Source organism: Gallus gallus, chromosome 2, assembly GCF_016699485.2.
Source record: "Gallus gallus isolate bGalGal1 chromosome 2, bGalGal1.mat.broiler.GRCg7b, whole genome shotgun sequence".
In the NCBI taxonomy this organism is placed as follows: Eukaryota; Metazoa; Chordata; class Aves; order Galliformes; family Phasianidae; genus Gallus; species Gallus gallus.
The window spans coordinates 120,602,232-120,622,665 of record NC_052533.1 but is presented as its reverse complement, the minus strand read 5'-3'; the positions used below and the strand labels follow the sequence as shown (position 1 = coordinate 120,622,665).

The following is a 20,434-nucleotide window of genomic DNA, read 5'->3' as shown; positions in this document are numbered from 1 at the left end:
ATATATGGTTTCTATGCCACTGAAAAAAAAATCCGTTTTGCCTGAAAGCTGCAGCTGACATTACAACTGAAAAATACGTGTCATAACTAATTCCACATAGGCACAAAACGCATTACTAAGTTGTCTGTCTCCCTGACATTACACCTCCTTTGACAGAGACTTTAATCAAAGTGAATTTAGTGATTCCATGTTGTCTGGCACCATAATTTCCTGCAAGGAAGTGCTCTGTGTATTTCTTTCTAGAAGGCCATCACCACTGCTTCAGGTGACCAAACCAAGGAAACCCACTCTCCGCACCATTTCTGCCCAGCAGACAGCCACAGAGAGGGGAGAACTCATTTGTCCATCTCAAATGCGCACGGCCCTTTTCTGAAAACTCTTCTTGCACAGCATTGCTCCATATAAGCAACTCTCACTTAGTTTGGAAGGTATCAGGTGTCAAGAGGATGGGGCCGGGCTTTTCGGTGGTACCGAGCGCCATGACAAGGGGCAATGGGCACAAACCAGAACACAGAAAGCTCCACGTGAATCTGAGGAAAGTCTTCTTTACTGTGAGGGTGACGGAGGACTGGAGCAGGCTGCCCACAGAGGCTGTGGAGTCTCCTCTGGAGATATTCAAGACCTGCTAGGATGCTTTCCTGTGTGACCTGCTGTATGGATCCTGTTTCAGCAGGGGCGTTGGACTCCATCTCCAGAGGTCCCTTTCAAACCCTCCGATTCTGTGATTCTGTATTTTATCAGAAAACAAAATACATTACTGGACATCAAATTAGAACATCTAGAAGGATAAGGGAGACAGTCTAAGGGCGGTACTTCTTTTTAATTCTCTATGATGTTTATTACAGCAGAGTGCCAGCATTTAAGAGGAAGATGGTTTCCAGCGCAAATTTGTTCCTACCTTTCACACTGGTAAAGAAATGTGAGTAGTCTCTTTATGGTAATTGTTAGGAAACTCGTTTATCCAATCAAAGCAATATATTTAAAGTAACATCTGATAGCAGCAGAGAGCTGCAGATCACAGTCAAACTTGGTTCTCCAGCATGAGAAGATCGGATCGTCATTAAATGTCTCACACCACCTGCTGAAGAGTCAGCATCACACTGCAGTGGTCATCACTCTCCCTCCAGCCCTACCAAGAGCAATTACACGCAACATCGAAGGACAGTTCATCGCTACCAAGGAAACAATGATTGTCACAACGCAACAGAACATTAAGGCCAGTGATTAATAACCAAATATTTATAAATAACACTATTTCTATTAAATCCTCCTTTTCCAAATATAACCAGAATAAAGCACAACAATTCTGTAGTGTACCAAGTGTATATTTCAATTTACTGTATGCAGTCTAACAACAAATTTGGTCATAATTTACCAGATATACATAAATGATTTAAGTAGTAAAAGAAGATTCAGTTCCAAGAGAATAAGTTCATACCTCAAGGAAAAAAAACAAACAAACAAACAAAAAAAAAACCAACAGAAAAAGGAAGATACATTGAGAATGTAGAGCCAGGTCCAGTTTCTAAGCATTAAGTGAGCAGTATTCTAATAAAGCAGATTTAGGTGAATTTCAGATATATATATATATATATATATATTTATATATATAGACAGATCTACCAATTGTAAACTATGGTTTTAAAGGGGATAAATGGGATGGAAAAATCTTTATGCTATACTTACATATTCACAAAGCAGAACATTACTTTAACGTTTAAAATACTTTTTCATTCATATCATCTTTGCCCAACTAATTTCTACTTTGGACCCCACCAGAATTACACATTACTTGTTTCAGTATAGAACAATAAGGATGTATTCTTCAGTGTAAAAAAGAAAGAGAAAAGAAATGAAAAGGCACCCACCCTCCCCACCCCGAGAAAACTAATCATCTGTCAGGCTTACAATAATGTGGGAACTACCAATGAAACAAACTGATGATAAAAAAAGGTATTTTAATTCCCATATAACTGTAGTTCAAACTCATCTCAGCTTCAATCAGCAAAAACAATGTCTTAACATCATGTTACTGTTCTACTGATGGAAAGGACAACAGTAAAGCTCGTCTCTTTCAATACATACCAACTTGGATCAGATGGAGCACCATTAAGATTCTGTCCATCAAAGCATAGTTCAAGGTTATCCACACAACTAGCATAATTTAGTTACCTGATATAAAATAGGAAAAAATATACTCCTTTTAAAATTAAACAAAGCTGAAGAATATGGTGACCCTCAATTGGTTTTTATACAGTACTGTCACACTGGCCTAGCTATGTGTTATGATAAATGCTCTGCATATTTACTCGCTGTGACATAACAGCACATCAGATGTATTGTTCCGACGACTGCCTGAACTCGTTTGTCTTCGGCTCGACAACACACAAGAGTTTAAGAGAAAGATGTAATGCCCTCCCCTCCCTACGAAAGAGGCCTGAAAATCATTGGTACAATATTACAAGCTTAAGAAAAAAAATCCACATCGCTACAAAAATTCAAGTTTAAATGCCTTATAGAAAATTTGAAATAAAGAGCATAGGGAGCACTTTGTCCTGGAAAGTACACAACTCCAAGCGTTGTTCTGCTTTGGACTTTGTTCTCTTTTCTTTTTCTTTTTTTAAAAAAGAAAATCCAGCAAATTAAGTCAACGAGTTAAATGTAACTGGTTTCTATTAAATGCTAGCAATATCCCATTAAATACAAAAGAATAAAAAATAGTTTGTGTTCATTTTAAATGACGAACGATGGGCACAACAGCCTAGTGTCCAATTTATATCACATCAACTAGCCAAAAAGCGGACAAGAAATTATATATCAAAAAGTTGTTTAATATGACACTTTCTCCATTCCTTGGACTTTTATTTCGTAGGACTGAGGTATACAGCAGGGAAGTCAAAAATGTGAAGGGGGGGAGCCCTAGAGGGGGAAAGAAGCTTTATTACAGACACTTTTTAATATGACTGTCTCTTTTGACAGAGTGGTGGCAGAAGAGCAGCCCATGCTCTGATCAGTCTATTACTTTAATAACCGGTCATTTCTCCTGCAAGACTACTCTGGAACTGTTAAGTCAATAGCAACTTTCTTGGAAATTCAAAACTGTGAAGCAATAGACTCAATTAATGCCGTTATTAGCTTCTCCAGTGCTTATCACCTGTACCACCTGCTGGCTTAGAGCCAAAACTCTTAAAACCAAATCTCAATAAATTCTTGGCATTATCCATGATGCATATTTAAGTAATTGGCTTTCACCTATCAGCGTATGGGAGAGGTAATGTTTGTATGGCAAAGACATGCTTGTGGAAGCAAGCCCACTAGCCCAGATTAGCATTACTGGTTCACTAGAAGTATGAGTGGATTTGGGGAAGCTGTCTTTGTCCTTCCATACCAAGTTGCAATCTTCTTCATTCATGTTAACAGATACATGAATGTGTAACATAAGTACAGTTACTATATCTGAATAGGACCCAAGTAGCTATATCCTATAAATAATAAAAAATACATTTTTCTTTTGATAACTGACTGTAGATGTGAGGACTCTGTATAATTCAACCAAACGGTTGTATGCTGTACAGTCCTGTGCAAATATCATAAAAAAATTAATAATCCTTTTTTTTTTTTTGCTATAAGGCTTTGACCCTACATTTTTCACAGCAACTTAACTACCATCCAGCCTGTACCATATTTCACAAGCCTTCAGTCCAAAATTCAAATATTCAATCCATATAGTGTCCATCTGCAGCACCCTGAAGTCATATGCTCTCGTCAGTCATCTAAAGGCATACAAACTTCACCAGATTCATCCCATCGAGACTGGTCATTCTGTTCTTCTACGTCATCACCAAGCTCTTCATCACCTTCTCCCACTTCATTTTCTTCATATTCTTCATCCCTAGGGAAATCTGTGTCCTGCACCTGGTCTGCTCCCTCTTGCCCTCCAGGCTGAGACTTATCTGCACAGTCTACACAAACTCCATAGCGTCGAGATCCGTGTCGTATTCCAACACTGGCTGCTAGCATGAAGATCTTCTTGCATACCATACATTTATACTTTTTATCCTTTTTGTGCACCTATGGAGAAAAAAAAATTAACAGCTGAAAATAAGCACACTGTACTAGAAAAAAACCCATTTTGTATTATCTCAATACTGTTCAGAGAAAGAGTACTACTAGAGATCCATTTCCACTTGAGCTATTCTCACAACCAACCACCACCTTGCTGCTCAGCGGATAGCTAAACAGCTGCCTGTTCAATACACAGCTGTTGGAAACTCACTGTTCAGACAAAGCCACTGAATGGCACAGAGAACATAAGTTTATGCTGCACACAGTACCATAATAGACACGCTGCCCATTTAGAAAATCACCTTTACAATATTAAGCTCTACAACCAAACAAGAGTTTAATTCTGTGGGAAAGGAAAGAGCAAGATTCCTCTTCCACCTCCCCACTCCCACGAGCCAGTCAAACAAAACGAAGCTCAATATCTTTTCACTCCATTTTCACCTTCTTCCTTAGTGTGAGCCTGCATGCAAAGCTGAACTACTGTGAAATAAATTGAGGAAAATAAACCTTAATAGGTAGCCAATTAAGCAAGTGTCACAAAGTAGTTGCAGATGTGCTTTTAAGAACAGGGAAGAATGAATTTGAGACTATGTAACTAAGAGAAGATGAAAACAAAATTAGGCCAAGATACAAATAAGTACTTTAGTCCTTCTTAATCTCTACAGCAGATAAAGGATGCATTTTTCTCCAGCACCTAGACTTCCTACCAAACTGTTTCACACAAAGCAAAATGCTTTAGATGTTCCCTGTGTGGGGTGGGGGAGGAATTGGCATTCTGTAACCTGCAGTGCACAATGGATTAAGACAGGACTGAACTGACTCTACAACGATTTTCACCTTGTTTGACTTCATCTCCTTTCCTGGAGTAAACATCTTTATCTCCAAGACCTCGTCAGATACGGCACGACAGAAACCTGAAGTACCACTCTACTGGTCCTGTTACAAGACCTACAGGGTATTGCTGCTACCACCAAAGCAATAATGACATCATTTCCTCTACTGAGTCACAGAACTGCTCCATGCTGTTATCACCTCCGTCACCTACACGTGCTACAGGACACGGTTCTAGAGATTTGGTAGCAACACAGCCACTGATGTCCTCCCTTCATGAACTTGTATCTTCACCAAATAACAACAGCAGACCAGGATGAAATGGAGCAGTTTCTTGGTGGAAAGATATTTAAGGTGAGAGAATTCAAGTGGAAGGTAAGGAACACTGGTTCTAAGATTGACTTCATAACTATTAACATTAACCTGCCTACATGTAGAACAATTCAAGGAAATCTGAAAACTACTATGTTCACAAAATCATAGAATGGCCTGGGTTGAAAAGGACCACAATCACCATCTGGTTTCAACCCCCCTGCTATGTGCAGGGTCGCCAACCACCAGAGCAGGCTGCCCAGAGCCACATCCAGCCTGGCCTTGAATGCCTCCAGGATGGGGCATCCACAGCCTCCTTGGACAACCTGTTCCAGTGCGTCACCACCCTCTGTGTGAAAAACTTCCTCCTAATATCTAACTTAAACCTCCCCTGTCTCAGTTTAAAACCATTCCCCCTTGTCCTATCACTATCCACTCATGTAAAGTCATACCCCCTCCTGTTCTTCAATACCTTCTAGAATTACATTCTTATATGACTCAAGTCATCGTTTTAAAAAAGGATTCTTAAATGACTTTAAAAAATATTACTGGCTGACGTAAAGTGTATTTTATGATAACAGGTTAGGAAGGAAAGCTGGGAAGACTTGCAGCTCTTTACTTCATTCAGATTAAAACCCAGAAGCAAGCAGCATTCTCTACTCATGTGGGAACACGAAGCCAATTGCAAGGAGGCTAGAGAGACCTAGAGGAACACCTTCACAAGGAAGCAGGTTTAAAACATGTTGTAAAATAAGAATTGTTTTTATATTTTACTTTTTACTTTTAAGATGACAGCTTGGAGAAATACCATCATCTTCTCAACAATATGAAATTACCTTGACATTTTCCCTCAGCGTTTTTTGATACTGCATTTTCCCAGAAATAATGAGAGTCAGTTGATAAATAGGTATATATCTTCATCCAATTTATTTACACTACAACAAATGTAGGTGAAGACTCCACTTGTACACACGCATTGCACACACACATTGATGCTACCTACCAAGGAATGTCTCTTGACGTGCTCTCTTCGAGTAAACAGCTTCCCACAGATGTCACAACTGAAAGACCTCACGCCTGTGTGAATGAGCAAGTGTCTCTTTAGTGTTCTTCTGTATTTGGCTACATAATTACAGTGTGGACACTTCAGCTTGTTCATGATTAAAGCAGAGGAATCGCCTACAAGAAAACAAGCCATCAGTAGAAAAGACGATGAAACAAAAGATTTTTTCAGTCTGTTCTGCCTGGTGAAAAAAAATAAGCAAATGCCAAAACAATAAAGCACCCACATGAGTTTTCATCAGCCACATCAGGACAATGCCTGCCTGCAGAAAACCACAAATACTGGTGGGTCCAGCATGTATGATCTTGCTAGAAAAAACACTTACTTGTAAACAAGGAACATTAAGTACAGGAGTACACATCAATTATTTGAAAATAATCATTACTGCATGAGTCAGAGTGAGTAAGTGACAAGTTAGCAGTATTCCACATTACAGAGGTCAACTACAATCAGAACCACTCTGCCCTGGATTCTGTGACATTTAGACAGTTAAAACCTTCTCCCAGTATATATTTTTTTAGAACTACGTGCAAGAACCACCTACCCCAAGATACAAATCAGTATCAAAATTTAAAAAAGGTATAACCAAGTAAAAATGAATGCTGACATTGACAAAAGGAGGACAGCATGAGACAACATGATTCTGAAATAGCTAAAAAAGAGAAGCGATTAGTTCAGATCTTGTTATTCTGCCCTAATTTAGTCTAAGTGTAGAAGATGAAACAAGAGCAGAAAAGACTTCTGGAAGTAGCAGTATCCCAGTTCTTTCTTATGAGGAGAGCTATTTATATTGCTTGGACTGGGGACAACACAGCTGGTTCAAGAGTTATCTGCAAAACCAAGGTTTACTACAGCTGCTTTTTGCTACGTGAAGCAGAAGAGCTTAGGATTCTGTGACAGTTGTAAAGGAGGCCACACAGAAATAAAGGTTTTGAGAAAAGGATGTAGACTGAACTTACTGTGAGCTAAGAATTTATGAACATGATTGTAACCATATACAAAGAGAGCATCCAAAAAGCTCTAAAGCCGCATGACTACGTATGAGAGCTTCTGAAGATCATGCTGACAGGAAGAAAACAAAACTAGCCCGTTATGTGCATGCCTCTATGTAAGATGCCAGCTTCACAGTTAAAAAGCTTCAAAACTCATCATGACGTCCAAGTTAAATTTTGCTAGTACTCAAAAGTGTGCCTTGGTATGTCTGAGTACTCATACAAGTTGCATGTCAGCATGTCATGTAATGGGTTACATGGAAAAAAACAGTTTCTGACTTGTAGGGTTTTTAACTGCAGTCTTATATACACATCACCAGGAGTCTGGACAGCCAGACATCGGGGCTGTAAGATAGGAACTTGACAGCAGGCAGATCTCAAAAGACCTCAGTTTTAATCTCTTGCTCACTAGTGAACTTCACCTTCTGATGCCTCAACTTCTTGCCTTGTAAAACCAAAACTACTTGAAGTACACAATAAACCACATACACAAGTAATATCTCAAAGTGTTACAGAGAAGAAGCAGGCATCACTACTGCCTGGTCTTAGAAGTTCTTAAGGTTCTCTGTTCACTATGAGGCATTTTAAGAACCTAGCAATAGCAGGTTTAGATGTGATTTTTTTGCGATACATTCCAAATGCGTTCAGATCAAATAATTACAGATAATTGCTCACTTGAATATAGGTTAAGGCACAGAAGCTGTGAAACAGTAGGTTATACAACGCCCATCTGACTGAAGAGGGATTCAGTTATAGCTGCACTGAGTTCAAAGTATTTACTGTGATTTTTATTTATATAGAGAGAATAATGAGATGCACATTTTTATATAAAGATAAAAAGTTGATTAAGCATCCAAAGTCTATTTATCTGCAGTTAGCTTACTAAGGAAGGTTAAAAAAAACCAACAACAAACGGTCAGACCACTGAAGGCTTCAGGTATCTACATATTCAGGCACAATACAAGAGTTAAGTCATATGGAAGAGTGAAAGCAGAATATATTTGAGTTCATTTTAGTCTCTCCAGAGAAGCAGTCTTATTGACATTAGCCAAAAAGGTAAAAGGAAAGGGGAAAGAAAACGTAAACACATAATCTAATAAATCACTATAGAAGTTAATCAAATATTACCAGCAGTGACACACAGGTTAAAGAACTTCTAGCAGAAGCAACAGAAAGCAACCTGCTCTGCATCAGATATACTTGCCATTTTCCCAAGCATCTTTTGGCCAAGATTCTGGCAGCAATCCATACTTGAAGTCACTTGAAGTACCCGGCAGCAGTCCATACTTGAAGTCACTTGAAGTACCCGGCAGCAGTCCATACTTGAAGTCACTTGATGTCCCCGGCAGCAGTCCATACTTGAAGTCACTTGAAGTCCCTATTACAGACACAGTACTACTTCAGCTTTCCTGCTTATAATCAGTCAGTTAGTATCTCGAACTATTTATCTTTCTTGAACTGTGACAAAAAAAGTTTAAAACATTAAAACTCTTTCCACAGTATTTGACATTGAGATGAATAAAGCTGGATTCCTGATTTAAAAGAAATTAGGTCTTTGAATTACTCTCCACGGCATCATTTTTATTCCCCATCTTGAGAAACATTCAAAGCCTCTTTCATACCACAGGAACGTTTATGGTAAGGATATTTATTCACTCACTATCATCATGACAGCGCAAAGAAGTTTTCCAGTGGTTTCTCCTTGGAGCTGCTATGTTCAGTGACTTCATCTGGTCTACCACAAGCAGACTACTGGTTGGTACATACGTACACGTTTTCTACCAGAAGTGTAATTTTCTTTATTGCTTTAAACTATCTCGGTGGTATATAAAGTGTTTTACGTACCTTTATTTTTATAAAGTATCCCTACAGCTATATCTAAATCCTTTTTTGAATAATCATCCCCATTACTCTATAACCACATCAATTCAAGAGATCATAATTATTAGGAATAAACCAGCTTGAAATACTAGTTTGTGTATCTGCATTTGGTCTTTAGACAAGCTCTTCATGAAGTTCGTAAGATTTTTGTAGCTTTTTCCCCTCATAAAAGAACAGAATTAGTCAGAAACAAACAATACCTTAAAAAGAAAAAGATATTTACTTGGTTTTTACTTGTTTTAATTCTACACTTTTGTAATAAGTAATATCTGCATGAGTGAATACAGATTACATGTAACAGAGAACTATAAATAGTTCACCAAAAATTGCAGTAGGCAATTGACAATCATGTTTGTAGGTCAAAGACTCTTCTGGCAAGAGAGCAAATCAGTCTTACCCCCAGTCCCCAAGACAGGAGTTTGCTGGAAAACATGAACTCATAAATCCATTACTTTCCTCACAGGCACATAGTTGTTAAATAAACAAACTGCAATGGAAACTGGCAGATTTCCTTTTATTTGTCTGGATGGTGCTGAGATCCTCACCACACTGGATTCCCAAACGTCACCGCTGTCAAAAACCTTGAGAGGGACTTTGCACAGCAAGTACATCTATTTTTTACTCTCAAGCCCGAGACAGTAGGTTTTAATAGTGCACAGACTTTTTCACTTGTCCCTGTGCTGCTCGTTCCAAGGATTTTTCCAGGAAAGGAAACTCTCTCAGAGGGTAAACTACATTTTCATACAGCTAGTGGTAAAAGCAGCATACTGAAACACTCCTGACTTCCAATTTTACTGGAAAAAAAAGGACAGATTATATATCTTCACAGTATTAAGCACAGACATTAGTCATATTTAAGGCTGAAGCGGTATTACAGTTGGCAGCAACAATTGCAGCTGCAACATGAGACGATAACAGTTCAAAAGGAAATAAATTAACAAATAGGAAATCTAGAATTTTACCAGATCTTTCACACAATGGCAAACGATAAGCAAAGCGACTGCCAAACCACCAAGTCAGCATAAAGCTATTCCGTCTATCTGAGCTTTTCACAAGCTGAGCTTGATTGGACAAAGTAAAAGAAACGTCAGTATTTTAATTAATCCTCCCAACTATTTTGGTATAGAAAGAAATTAGGGGAGCTACAGGGAGGGAAGACTCAGTCCCCCTCCACTTGAAAGAAATGTACTGAGAACAACGTTTTAATAAAACACTTTTAAACTACAGACTCAGTAGTTCTTATGTCCAAAAGAGGCAAGAACTCCTTATGCTAATTTGAAGCTATATACTCCTGCAATGCCAGCTCAACAGCTCAAGCAATAGAACAGATACCCTATGGACATGCCAACTAAACATTCCTTCGAGGTGAGCAGTAAACCTTCCTTCAGTAACGTGCAAGAAGCGAAGAAGCAGTGTTGTACATCTCTAGGCAACAGCAAAGATGACCTCAGGGCCAAAAGCCTCCAAATTAAAGCAGGCTTCGGGAGCTAACAGAGAAAAACAAAACCGTAGTTTAAAACATCAGACCTTTTATCCATAAGCCATCTCCCTCTGCCCCAACAGAAATGCCCTGTCTCTTGTTGAACAACAGAAGATCTACAGTTGAAGTACTTCAACCACTTTCCTCTCCCTTGTAAGAGGATTATCTGTAAAATCAACAGACCGAGGACTGGACTACTCACAGGTGTAACGCATATGCTGTGTATTGGCATATTACCTTACTTCCTTCAAAATAAGCATATGCCAAAGACTGGCAAATAAGTAAAGATCGATCAAGCCAAGCACATTTATAACACTGTTGCTTGGAGAGTTCTTCTGGAACTAAGAGAACACACACTGAATGTCATGAGAATCATTTATGCTCGCAACTGATACTGAAGTTTGAACAAACTTAAGAGCTCAAATCCCTGGGTAGGTCTAGATCTTAGTCTAAGACTCGGCAGAGGGCCAAAGAGACTTAAAAGATATAGTCTAGTGCAGATAAAAAGCTACTAAATCTGTCTGCCTCCAATGTGAAGACCTGCTCCAACATGAAAGAACACCGGTACAGATACCACAAGAGATAAGAGGTTGCTGCAGACATTTCAGTCTCTGCAGAATAAATGACTAAGTAAATCCTAATTAAACCTAATACTTACTCCATTCTGAAAATAATTCGTTGACTTAAAAAGCCTACTTTCTAGACAGAACATATAACTAATGTTTTCAAAACAACAGAGAGGCACTTTGAATGTCCAGTGGCTCATCCGCACAGGAAAGACATACTGAGTGTGAATGGGAAACGCAATGCCTAGCCTCTAGCAGCTTCTCCAAGGTGGACAGAGTCTACAGTCAGACAGGCTCCATACTGTTGCTAAGCTAGGCGTAAGATGCTAGAGGACCCAATGGCTCATATCAGTCTCTCCCATTACCCCCACCCACACTACAGCACCTCTCAAACCTGCCCGGAAAGCTGCAGCTGTAGTCACTGTCTAACTTGTTCCTGTCAAGGTAACACAACCCAAATGATTTTGACAGGTGACTGAGGGCAACAACATAGAACAGTTGTGCTGGCAGATCAGACAGAGAGAGAGGGGGACACAGGAGAACACAGACAGTAGGGAGGAAAACAAAAAAAAAGGCAAGTAATTAGAAGCAATGATCTTCAGTACCTTCAGACCAGTTCATCTGTCTACAACCTTATCTTAATCTAAGGATACCTTTCAACAGCATTGTTCATTTCTAGAACAGGTGTAAGCTAATAATTCAGATGTCAAATAGCCTCCAACATCCAGCCATACTTGGACTATGCATGGAGAAGAGGTTTCTACTTGCAATGCTATGTTTAAAAGAGAAACAAAACCAAAACAACAAGCCACAAACCAAAATAATAAAATAAAGCACCACAAACTGATTAACTATCAGCATTAAAACGCAAGATGTCAGTCTGAGAAGAGATTAGGACAGTTCCAAATACAATTAAGTGGTTGCGTAGGTTTTTACACAACAGAAAAACTTATGAAAGCCCTTTACACTTTAAAACGTGCTCCTTCTCAGACAAAAGGATAATCAAGATTAAGACACTGAATTGCAGTTTTAAAGGCAAGAGGTGGGGGAGTGTTATCAAAAAGAAAACACGTGAGCAGAAACATCCTTAGTTTGACAGTTTTGATTTTTCTGCATCCAGAACTCTGCTGAACTTCTGGGAAAGAAAGGAGACATCGGGTGGGAGAAGATTAAGTAGATCAATGAGAAGATCAATGATAGAAGCCTTTGAACAGGTCGTTACAGAAATGGATATGGAGGTAAAGTGCATGGAAGGACACAAAACTTCACAGGAGATATCACTGTCTGTAATAAATAGCTTCTGTTTTCTTTATACCTACAAGCACTAAAAACAGTGCCAAAAGAGGAGGAAAAGGAATATGGCTTTTCCCTGCAACTTCACTGACACTGACTGCTTATTCAGACCAATTCAAAAAAGACAGAAAGTAGATCAGATAAGCGATTAGGCCAGAGCTTTCAAGGATTGTAAGGAGAGCACTGGTAATCTACTGATACAATCTGGCTTGCTATTAGAGCTGGATTTGTTGCTTATGTTAAGTAACATGTGACAGAAAAAAACCAGCACTGCCAAGAGCTACATACTGGCAAGGTGAAGAGAAGAAAATACATTGTACTGTTCATTCCCAGAGTATTACTCACTTCTTTAACCTTGCTTCTGAAAAGAGGTCAAAGCAGATTACTTCTGAACTGCTTCTTGCAACAGAACCCTCTGACAAACTTAAGATATTTTGCCAATCCAATCTACTAATGCTCCAAATACCACTCTCAATTGCTCGTAATTTTTTGCAATTTCTCATTCATGAAAACTGGTTTACTGCTTTAACTACGAAAGCAGAATCACTAAATAACTCTGCCAGATAACCACCAACTGCTGCCAAACAATAATCTATTTATTGTACGCTCCCTTCAAAAGTCTGCCATTCACTGTCACTGCTTATAAAGCTAGCTTGCTGATCTCTCCATAAAGGCTACAACAGTGAAACGTGAGCTAGTAAGGACTGTCCTGATCCACATCATTTATTTGTGGAGGAGCTACTGATCTCAGGGAACAGACTCAAGGAAGAACTTAGATCAGAAGGAATCTCTGAAGGTCACCTAGTTCAACCCAGCTCAAAGCAAGGCTAACTTCAAAGCTGGATTATATCTCGCTTTGAACCTTGCCAAGTGTTAAATGTCTACGAAGATGGAGATTCCATAAACCCTCTAAGCAATCTGCTCCAACAAAACTGCTTTCACGGTCCACAGGCTGCGTACAGGTAGAATTTCCCTTGCTGCAACAGATGCTTTTCAGAGGTGCACAGCAGAAGGGCAAGTATCTGGATTCGCGTTCTGTAAGATCCACTTAAGATGGTAAGAGACTGAAGATATATGCCCCTCCAGCTTACGTATGCTAAATAAATTCTGTACCCCAGCCTCTCCTCAGCATTTCTCCAGTTCCCAGATTTCCTTAAGGACCCACCCACTGGACTCTCTCCAGCTTAATGATACCTTTCTCATCTTGGGCTGCTCTGAACTGGGTACAGTATTTAAATGTGGTCTTGCAAGCCCTGAATTCAGGGAAATTATCCCTTCCCCCAGCCCACTGGCTACGTTCTTGCTAATTCTGTCAGTATACGGTTAGCCTTCACTGCTGCTATGATGCATGGCTGACTCACATTCAGCTTGCTGCCCCAAGGGCCCTTGGTTCTTTTCCTCAGTTACTACAGTCACCCAGTGCTCAGCTGTACTGATGCAGAGATGTAGAAGAAAAGGCATCCAGTTAAAAAGGCAAGTTATCAGCTTTATGCCCACTTCAGCCCTCCTACAAGGGCTCTCCACACAGTAAAGCTGTTCTTTCTGCATTGGTATCGAGAGTTGCTATTGTTACCATTTAATAAGCTACATATTGTTCTTACGCCCTTCGAGGAAGAATTAAATTAAATCAAGAAAAACAAAAAAAATCATACACGTCTCTGCTTGTATTTATTCTTACATAAAGACACAAGCACAGATACCACTGCTACATAGACTGTTTTGGTCAGAACAACCTTTTATGCTAAGAAAATATTTAAGAATGCTTCTATTTAATGTTAGCTTCTCTAGTAGTAGGCAGTCTTAGAAGCAGCAGCATCCTCGACCAAAATGAGTATCTCAGGATCATCCCTTCCAGACAGACTTTGCTAAAGCCTGACCAGGAATACCGAAGCATTTTGTCTTTTCATGGAGCTTTGAAGAAAAGCCAGGTACAAGACTAAGATGTACAAATCTGTATTTTTACAGATCTACAAAACGAACAAGAAGCACACATGAAAATCTTCCAAAAATAAATAATACGAACTTGCTATACAACAGTATTCTACTCATAGTGTGAAGTTTCTATGATACAAACACCTTTCTGGTTGTAAGTATTTACTGATGCCTGACAGAAATCGGCACAAGAAAGAAATGCTGCCCATCTCAGTTTCTTCCACCCCATGAAATTACTCTGAGACCTGTACAATACAACTTCTGAATTCTCACAATGCATGGAGGATGAATGGTTGAACAGCAAGGAGAACTCAACAGGAGAAACTGAAAATACAGCTGAAAGGAATGTTCCCTAGTCAAACTTAACGTTAGTTGAAACTTATAGCCCATTATACATACCTATGAAAGCTGAGGTTGACCAATCCTTTCCCCCAAACAGAACAGAAACAAAAACAAAAGAACAACCAATCAAACCCTAAGGCCCATCAACGCCAAGAAACTGAACAGCAATTGATCAATATATACTTCTATAAACTCTTCGGAGACAAAGTCACTTTAGCGTAAAAGCTCTCATAGGGAGTTACAGTAGTTTCATTGAATTGAACAGGTCTGCCAGTGCAGAAAATCTAGAAGTTAAACAAGGAACTTATTCCTGTTTTTGTGACAGTGAAGACAAAGTCATTATTAGAAGTCCTTTACCAGACTTTTAGCTTCATACATGTAACCTAGGAGGGGATATGCACATGAAGAGAAACATGTGGGAAATCAGGGAGCTGTGATAAAAGAAAAAAGAAAAAAAGGACTATGTTCTACAATAATCATTATCAGGAAGAAAATAAAGGGTTTTTTCTTTTTCTTTTTTTAATATTAAGGAATCTGCATTCTAAACACGCTCCATTAAAGTCAGCAGAAATCCAAGAGAAATCTGATCAAGAAATCCAAGAAATCTGGATCAAAATCACTTTCCCTGCTCAACATGTTATAAAATTAATCAGATTTGACTCACTGAGCTACATTTTTGAGGCACAGGAGGGAATACACCTGAAAGAATAGCACAGATAACTTATGCAGCCGGAGCTGCATATCCCAAATGAATCTGGAAGATATGCAGCTTCTGTTTTTCTTTATGGAGTTGCTGCCACTGTCCTCACCATTTCTTAAATAGCCGAGGTAATGGAAAGACTACGTCAGCACTTCAGATTGATGATTTCTTATAATTCAAAATATTGCCTGTGTTTCGATTGCATTCCTTAAAGTCATAAGGTCAGCTGTCCATTCCACCAGAATGTGGGAATCTACCTGCATTCAGGATCATCCCTAAGTGAAGCAAATTTACTGGGTTGGCTAGACTCCTGGTCATTGGACTCTCTCCAGATGTCTTTCAAAATCCACGGGGCCTTTACTTCCTTATTACATAGGAAATGGAGCAAATAGAGAGATCAAACATTCATTGAACAACTGTAATCTTTCAATCAGGGTACAGTACCAGGAACGAAGATTGGGAAAAAAAGCTTCCTTTCCAAACGCCGTATTTGTTTTCTTTATGACAGAAAGTCCAGGTAAGCTCATCAGTCTTGCTTTCTTCAAGTACGAAATTACTTAACTCAAAAATTTTACAGTAATCAAGTTACAACTTGAGGGAGCAACATATGACAAAAACTGTGACTAGCACTACATTTTTTATAAGCAGCTTTAGACACTACTTGTAACGTTATGAAAAGTAGCTGCTTTTGCAGCCAACTGAGTTCAAATCCTTCCTTAAGAACTCCTACAGAGTTATCCAGAAAAATCTTTTTCCACAAAAGGCCATTTTCATCCTGTCTTTGTTTTGTTACCCTTTTCTCGGATGCCCTCCAAACTAATATACGACATAACATTATGAAGCCCAAAAATCATACAAACAAATGGTCTGGTGTTAGCTTCACAAAACCAACTGAATAATCCATTAAAACGTTCCTAAGAATCAACACGGTCAGCTCTGGAAAGCATGAAGAATAATTCACAGTTTTGTTCTGAAGTCTACAAACAGAATACATATGCCAAAACACAAACTCTAATGAAAAAACAATTCAGAAGTGGTGTAAATTTATAAAATCTACAAATAGACGCTAAAAATATCATTAATAGAATCACTGAGCTTTCATGAACTGGAAACTGACTAAAAGATACCGACTGATTGCACTGTTATTTCCACCATGGGAAATGGTTAATTGCAGGATGCACCCTGGTTATAAACAGCAAAGGCATTTTTCCTTCTAGTTAATAATCTGTTAAAAATAGCGAGATAGGTTGTACAATTCAGTGAGAAGGAACTCAGCTATTTTATTTCACATAGTTAAACCTGGGGAACGTTTGAAAGCATCAGTAGAAGTAGAGAAATGAAGCAAAAACGTCATATTCAATTCAAAACAAAAAAGCTTTAGCACGTTTTTTGAAGCCCAAAGCGCTACTTCTTACAGGAAAGGTGTTAAATATAAACCCACTGGTAGTGCAGAGTGAGAAGAACTGACATACTCTTATAGCTATCTGCAGGAAAACTCACATTCACATTTGCTTTACTGAGATAACAGGCAACAGCATCGCTGAGAAAACTTTTATTACGATTTACCTAATGCTTACCTAGTAGTACCCCATCAATCAAAAACTCCATTTAGCATAGAATTGAATTCAATGTCTTTGGGCTGATTTGGGTTTTTTTTGTTTGTTTTTTTTTCCTCTCTCTATATGCATTGGTTTCCATTTTAAGTTCTCACTATGAGAGCAGCAGTCCTTAAATTGGTTTCCCTTCCACCGTACCACCACCTGTGGTACTTTTTCCCCCCTCACAGAAAAGCCAAACAACCTAAAACCATCACCAAGGACACAGCAACTCACTTTGCATGTAATCAGACATCTAATAACCACAGCTGGTGTTAGTTATCCCCATCAGCACACCACAAAGTGTAACAGTAGAAGCTCTTTCTCTTTCGGCAACCAAAGGGATAGCAAGTGTATTACTTAGCTTGCATCACAAGATTTTACTATTCATTCTTTTTCTTCTAAACGCATTGTCTCATATCTGTTCCAGAAAACGTTTTCTCATGAATTTTTAACTGCCTATTCATTTTGGTAGTTTTTCCATCTTCACAAAAAACTTAATCCACAACTAAAAAGTTATCATGTAACCTGCAAGTTATTCTACAACTCATTCTTGTCATTCTTCCAATTCCCCACACTTTCTTCTCTCTCTCTCTCTCCTCTCTCTTGCACCTTTTCTTAGGTCTGGAGGGAAGAATTACAGTGGTTTATAGAACAAATGCACGTATCTATGGAATCTACTTTATCTGGCACACAGTAGAGGAGAAAACACCAGCTACTGAAGCATAACTAAGACTGAAAGCAAGCACTATCGTGCTCTTCCTCCACCACCTCTCACAGAAGAATTTTTTAGAAGTACAGGTTTCAGTATAAAGATATTAAACGTGGCTTCCAAAGTAGTTCTAGAACCCACAGAAATATGAAATTATTTACTTTGGACCTCTCACGTTACAGTAAAAGAACCAAGGAGATCATTAGTTGACAATACTCTATGTCTTTTTTTAGTTTACTTACAAAATAAATTCCTTCTCTACAATTATAAAGCTTTCCATGATTTTGGACTGACACCACAGCATAAATTCAATGCATTTAATACAGTTCTTTTCATCAAGATGTAGCATGAAATGTATTTTACAATCTAATTCTGCAGTACAATCAATGACAGGAAACCTCAGTATTTCTATCCAAAAAACTGAACAAGTTGAGTACTTTTCTATCATTGCTGAGCTGCCCCACCACCCGTTAATTCTATGAGAAAGCTCCAGTGCACCTATTCCAAGTCTGCAGAATGCAAACAAGCATTTATTTCTGCTGCTGAGCACACCATTTGTTAGCTGGATACTTACTTTCTGTAACGTCCCCAACAGTAAAAAAGCTTAACTGTCTAACCCAAATAAATCAGAAGTAGAAACCACGCACTAAATTGCGTCAGGAACTTGATATTTGTGCAATTTCTGGTAACTCAGATCCCCATTCTTGCTCCAGACTTTCTGCTGCCACTCTTAAAGCTGCTGCAGCTAAATGCATGCTAGCAAGTAGTGCCTCGCAGCACAAGCAGATCTGCTAATGTGGGTGCTGAAGACCCAACACCCCTACCATACATGTTCAGAGCTGCTTTACTTCAGGCTAGATCTAATCCTGGTGCTGCAGACCCAAGGTCTGTCAGTGGTTGGCACATAACAAGCACATTTCTGAAACACAGCTTCCATTTTCCTTTCACACAGAAGAAACTCTCTGCAGGCCAAGAATGCTTCACAACATTAATCAAAGTACGCTAAGAGAAGATCAGGAAATCCACTTTACAAGAGTATACTCTCAAGCTAAACTGAAAAGCTACTGTGGACCTACCCACTGAGTTCAGAGACAAGTAACCGCACTCAAGCATTTATGGAGTGAGTGTCAGTTCCTCAGCACAGCTGATTTCCCACATCTGCTCCTATTGTGTCACACTACTTGCTAACAGCACATCCATCTCCTGCTTCTGCTCTCACCAAATATAGGTGCCCGTAGCTTCAGTCTGCAGTACTCTATTGTCACATGTCATTGTGGTGCTCACGTGTATGCGATACACAAATGCACAGCAGTACAACGCAGCACAGAGATACCACGTGCCCACTGCTGGACTGCTATTCACGTATTGCCTCCTCACACCTCAGCAGCTGCCAGCAACAGAGATAGACTTCTAACGCTGTGGGCAAAGACATTTCAGGGCCCGAGTACAACTGGCTTGGTCACAGCACTCCTGAACGGATTTCTTTCAGTCTTGTTTTTCAAGGAGATGGAGGTACGAGAACAAACTAAGGTCACCTCTCCTTCCACCAGAATAAAGACAGGTTGCCTAGGCATTCCTGAAAACTCAAGTTGCTTTCAAATCTCCTTTTTTCATCACTGGAATACAAAAATATCCACCGAAATAGTCTGTACTCACAGGTCTGAGTGCTGGTGTTGTTAGTTGGTTGAGTTTGTTTGGGGATTTTTTTTTAGTTAATTTATGCATGGGTTGTTTTTTCACCCCCCCTTAATTCTGCCATTTGAACCTGAGAAGTAAAGGTCATTCACAGGCCTCTGACATTTGAAAAAGACATGCATTTTAAAACGCTTCAGAAACAGACGTTTAAAGAACTTTGTTCTAGCTACATCTCACATCCACATGCTATTCAAGAGTCAACTCTGAAACTAAAACTATTCAGAAGTCATACTTCTAAGGTTGCTAATCCACCTAGAACTGATACAGGCAAGCAGCAGTATTTCAAATACGTTTCAGCTACTCATGCAATATAATAGTAACTACAAACTACATTAGCCCAAATTTCAAATATACCGGGAACAGTCTGCTTAGAATTCTATGTGACACAATTCTATGTGAACCTAGAATTCTATTCTAGGTTTACCTAGAACACATTTAATCTTATTCTAGCACTTTCATTAACCACTGACCCTGAGGGGATAAAAAGACAACACCATGAAAAGTCAGATCCTAAGATTTGTTTAAAGGACAGTTCAACAAAAAGATACTCTCTCCACTACATGTCATTGTGGTATCTCTTTCCCACCTTCTTCACAAATCTATCTGCTTTAAGAGTCAATAGGCAGTATTACTCCATCTTGAAGCTTCCCAGATATCCGCAGAACTAACAGCAGTGAAATGTTGATTTCTGCTTCTTGTTGAGACTCAAGGAGATGACCACAAAAATCTTTTGCCAGTGAAAGGAAGAAAATTAAGAAGGACACCTCCATGCAATCAGCGTCAGCTATCACTTCTTGATTTTGTGCCTAATTTTAGCTAGAGATTAAAACATAGATATGAGGGGATTTTAGCTTCTACTAGCTGATATGGACCTGCAACCAAACATCAGTTATAAAGAACATGCTACGTACCACATGGGATGGGTTACACAGTTCTTTTCTCTAGCTGAAGATGCACTGTTGCAGCACAAAAGGG

At 39.1% G+C, this 20,434-nt stretch overlaps 1 protein-coding gene across 1 annotated transcript in view; it reads right to left on the bottom strand.

Moving 5' to 3' along the window:
* Positions 1 to 1,307: 1,307 nt before the first annotated feature.
* Positions 1,308 to 20,434, bottom strand: part of ZBTB10 (zinc finger and BTB domain containing 10) — a 27,954-nt gene continuing 8,827 nt past the window's right edge. Inside the window, exons 3-5 of the mRNA XM_003640808.6 lie at positions 8,468 to 8,641; positions 6,212 to 6,387; positions 1,308 to 4,071 (exon numbers count right to left, since the gene is read on the bottom strand). Coding sequence (XP_003640856.4) covers positions 3,766 to 4,071; positions 6,212 to 6,387; positions 8,468 to 8,641 — 656 coding nt within the window. The 3' untranslated portion in view covers positions 1,308 to 3,765. The remainder of the gene's footprint in view (positions 4,072 to 6,211; positions 6,388 to 8,467; positions 8,642 to 20,434) is intronic.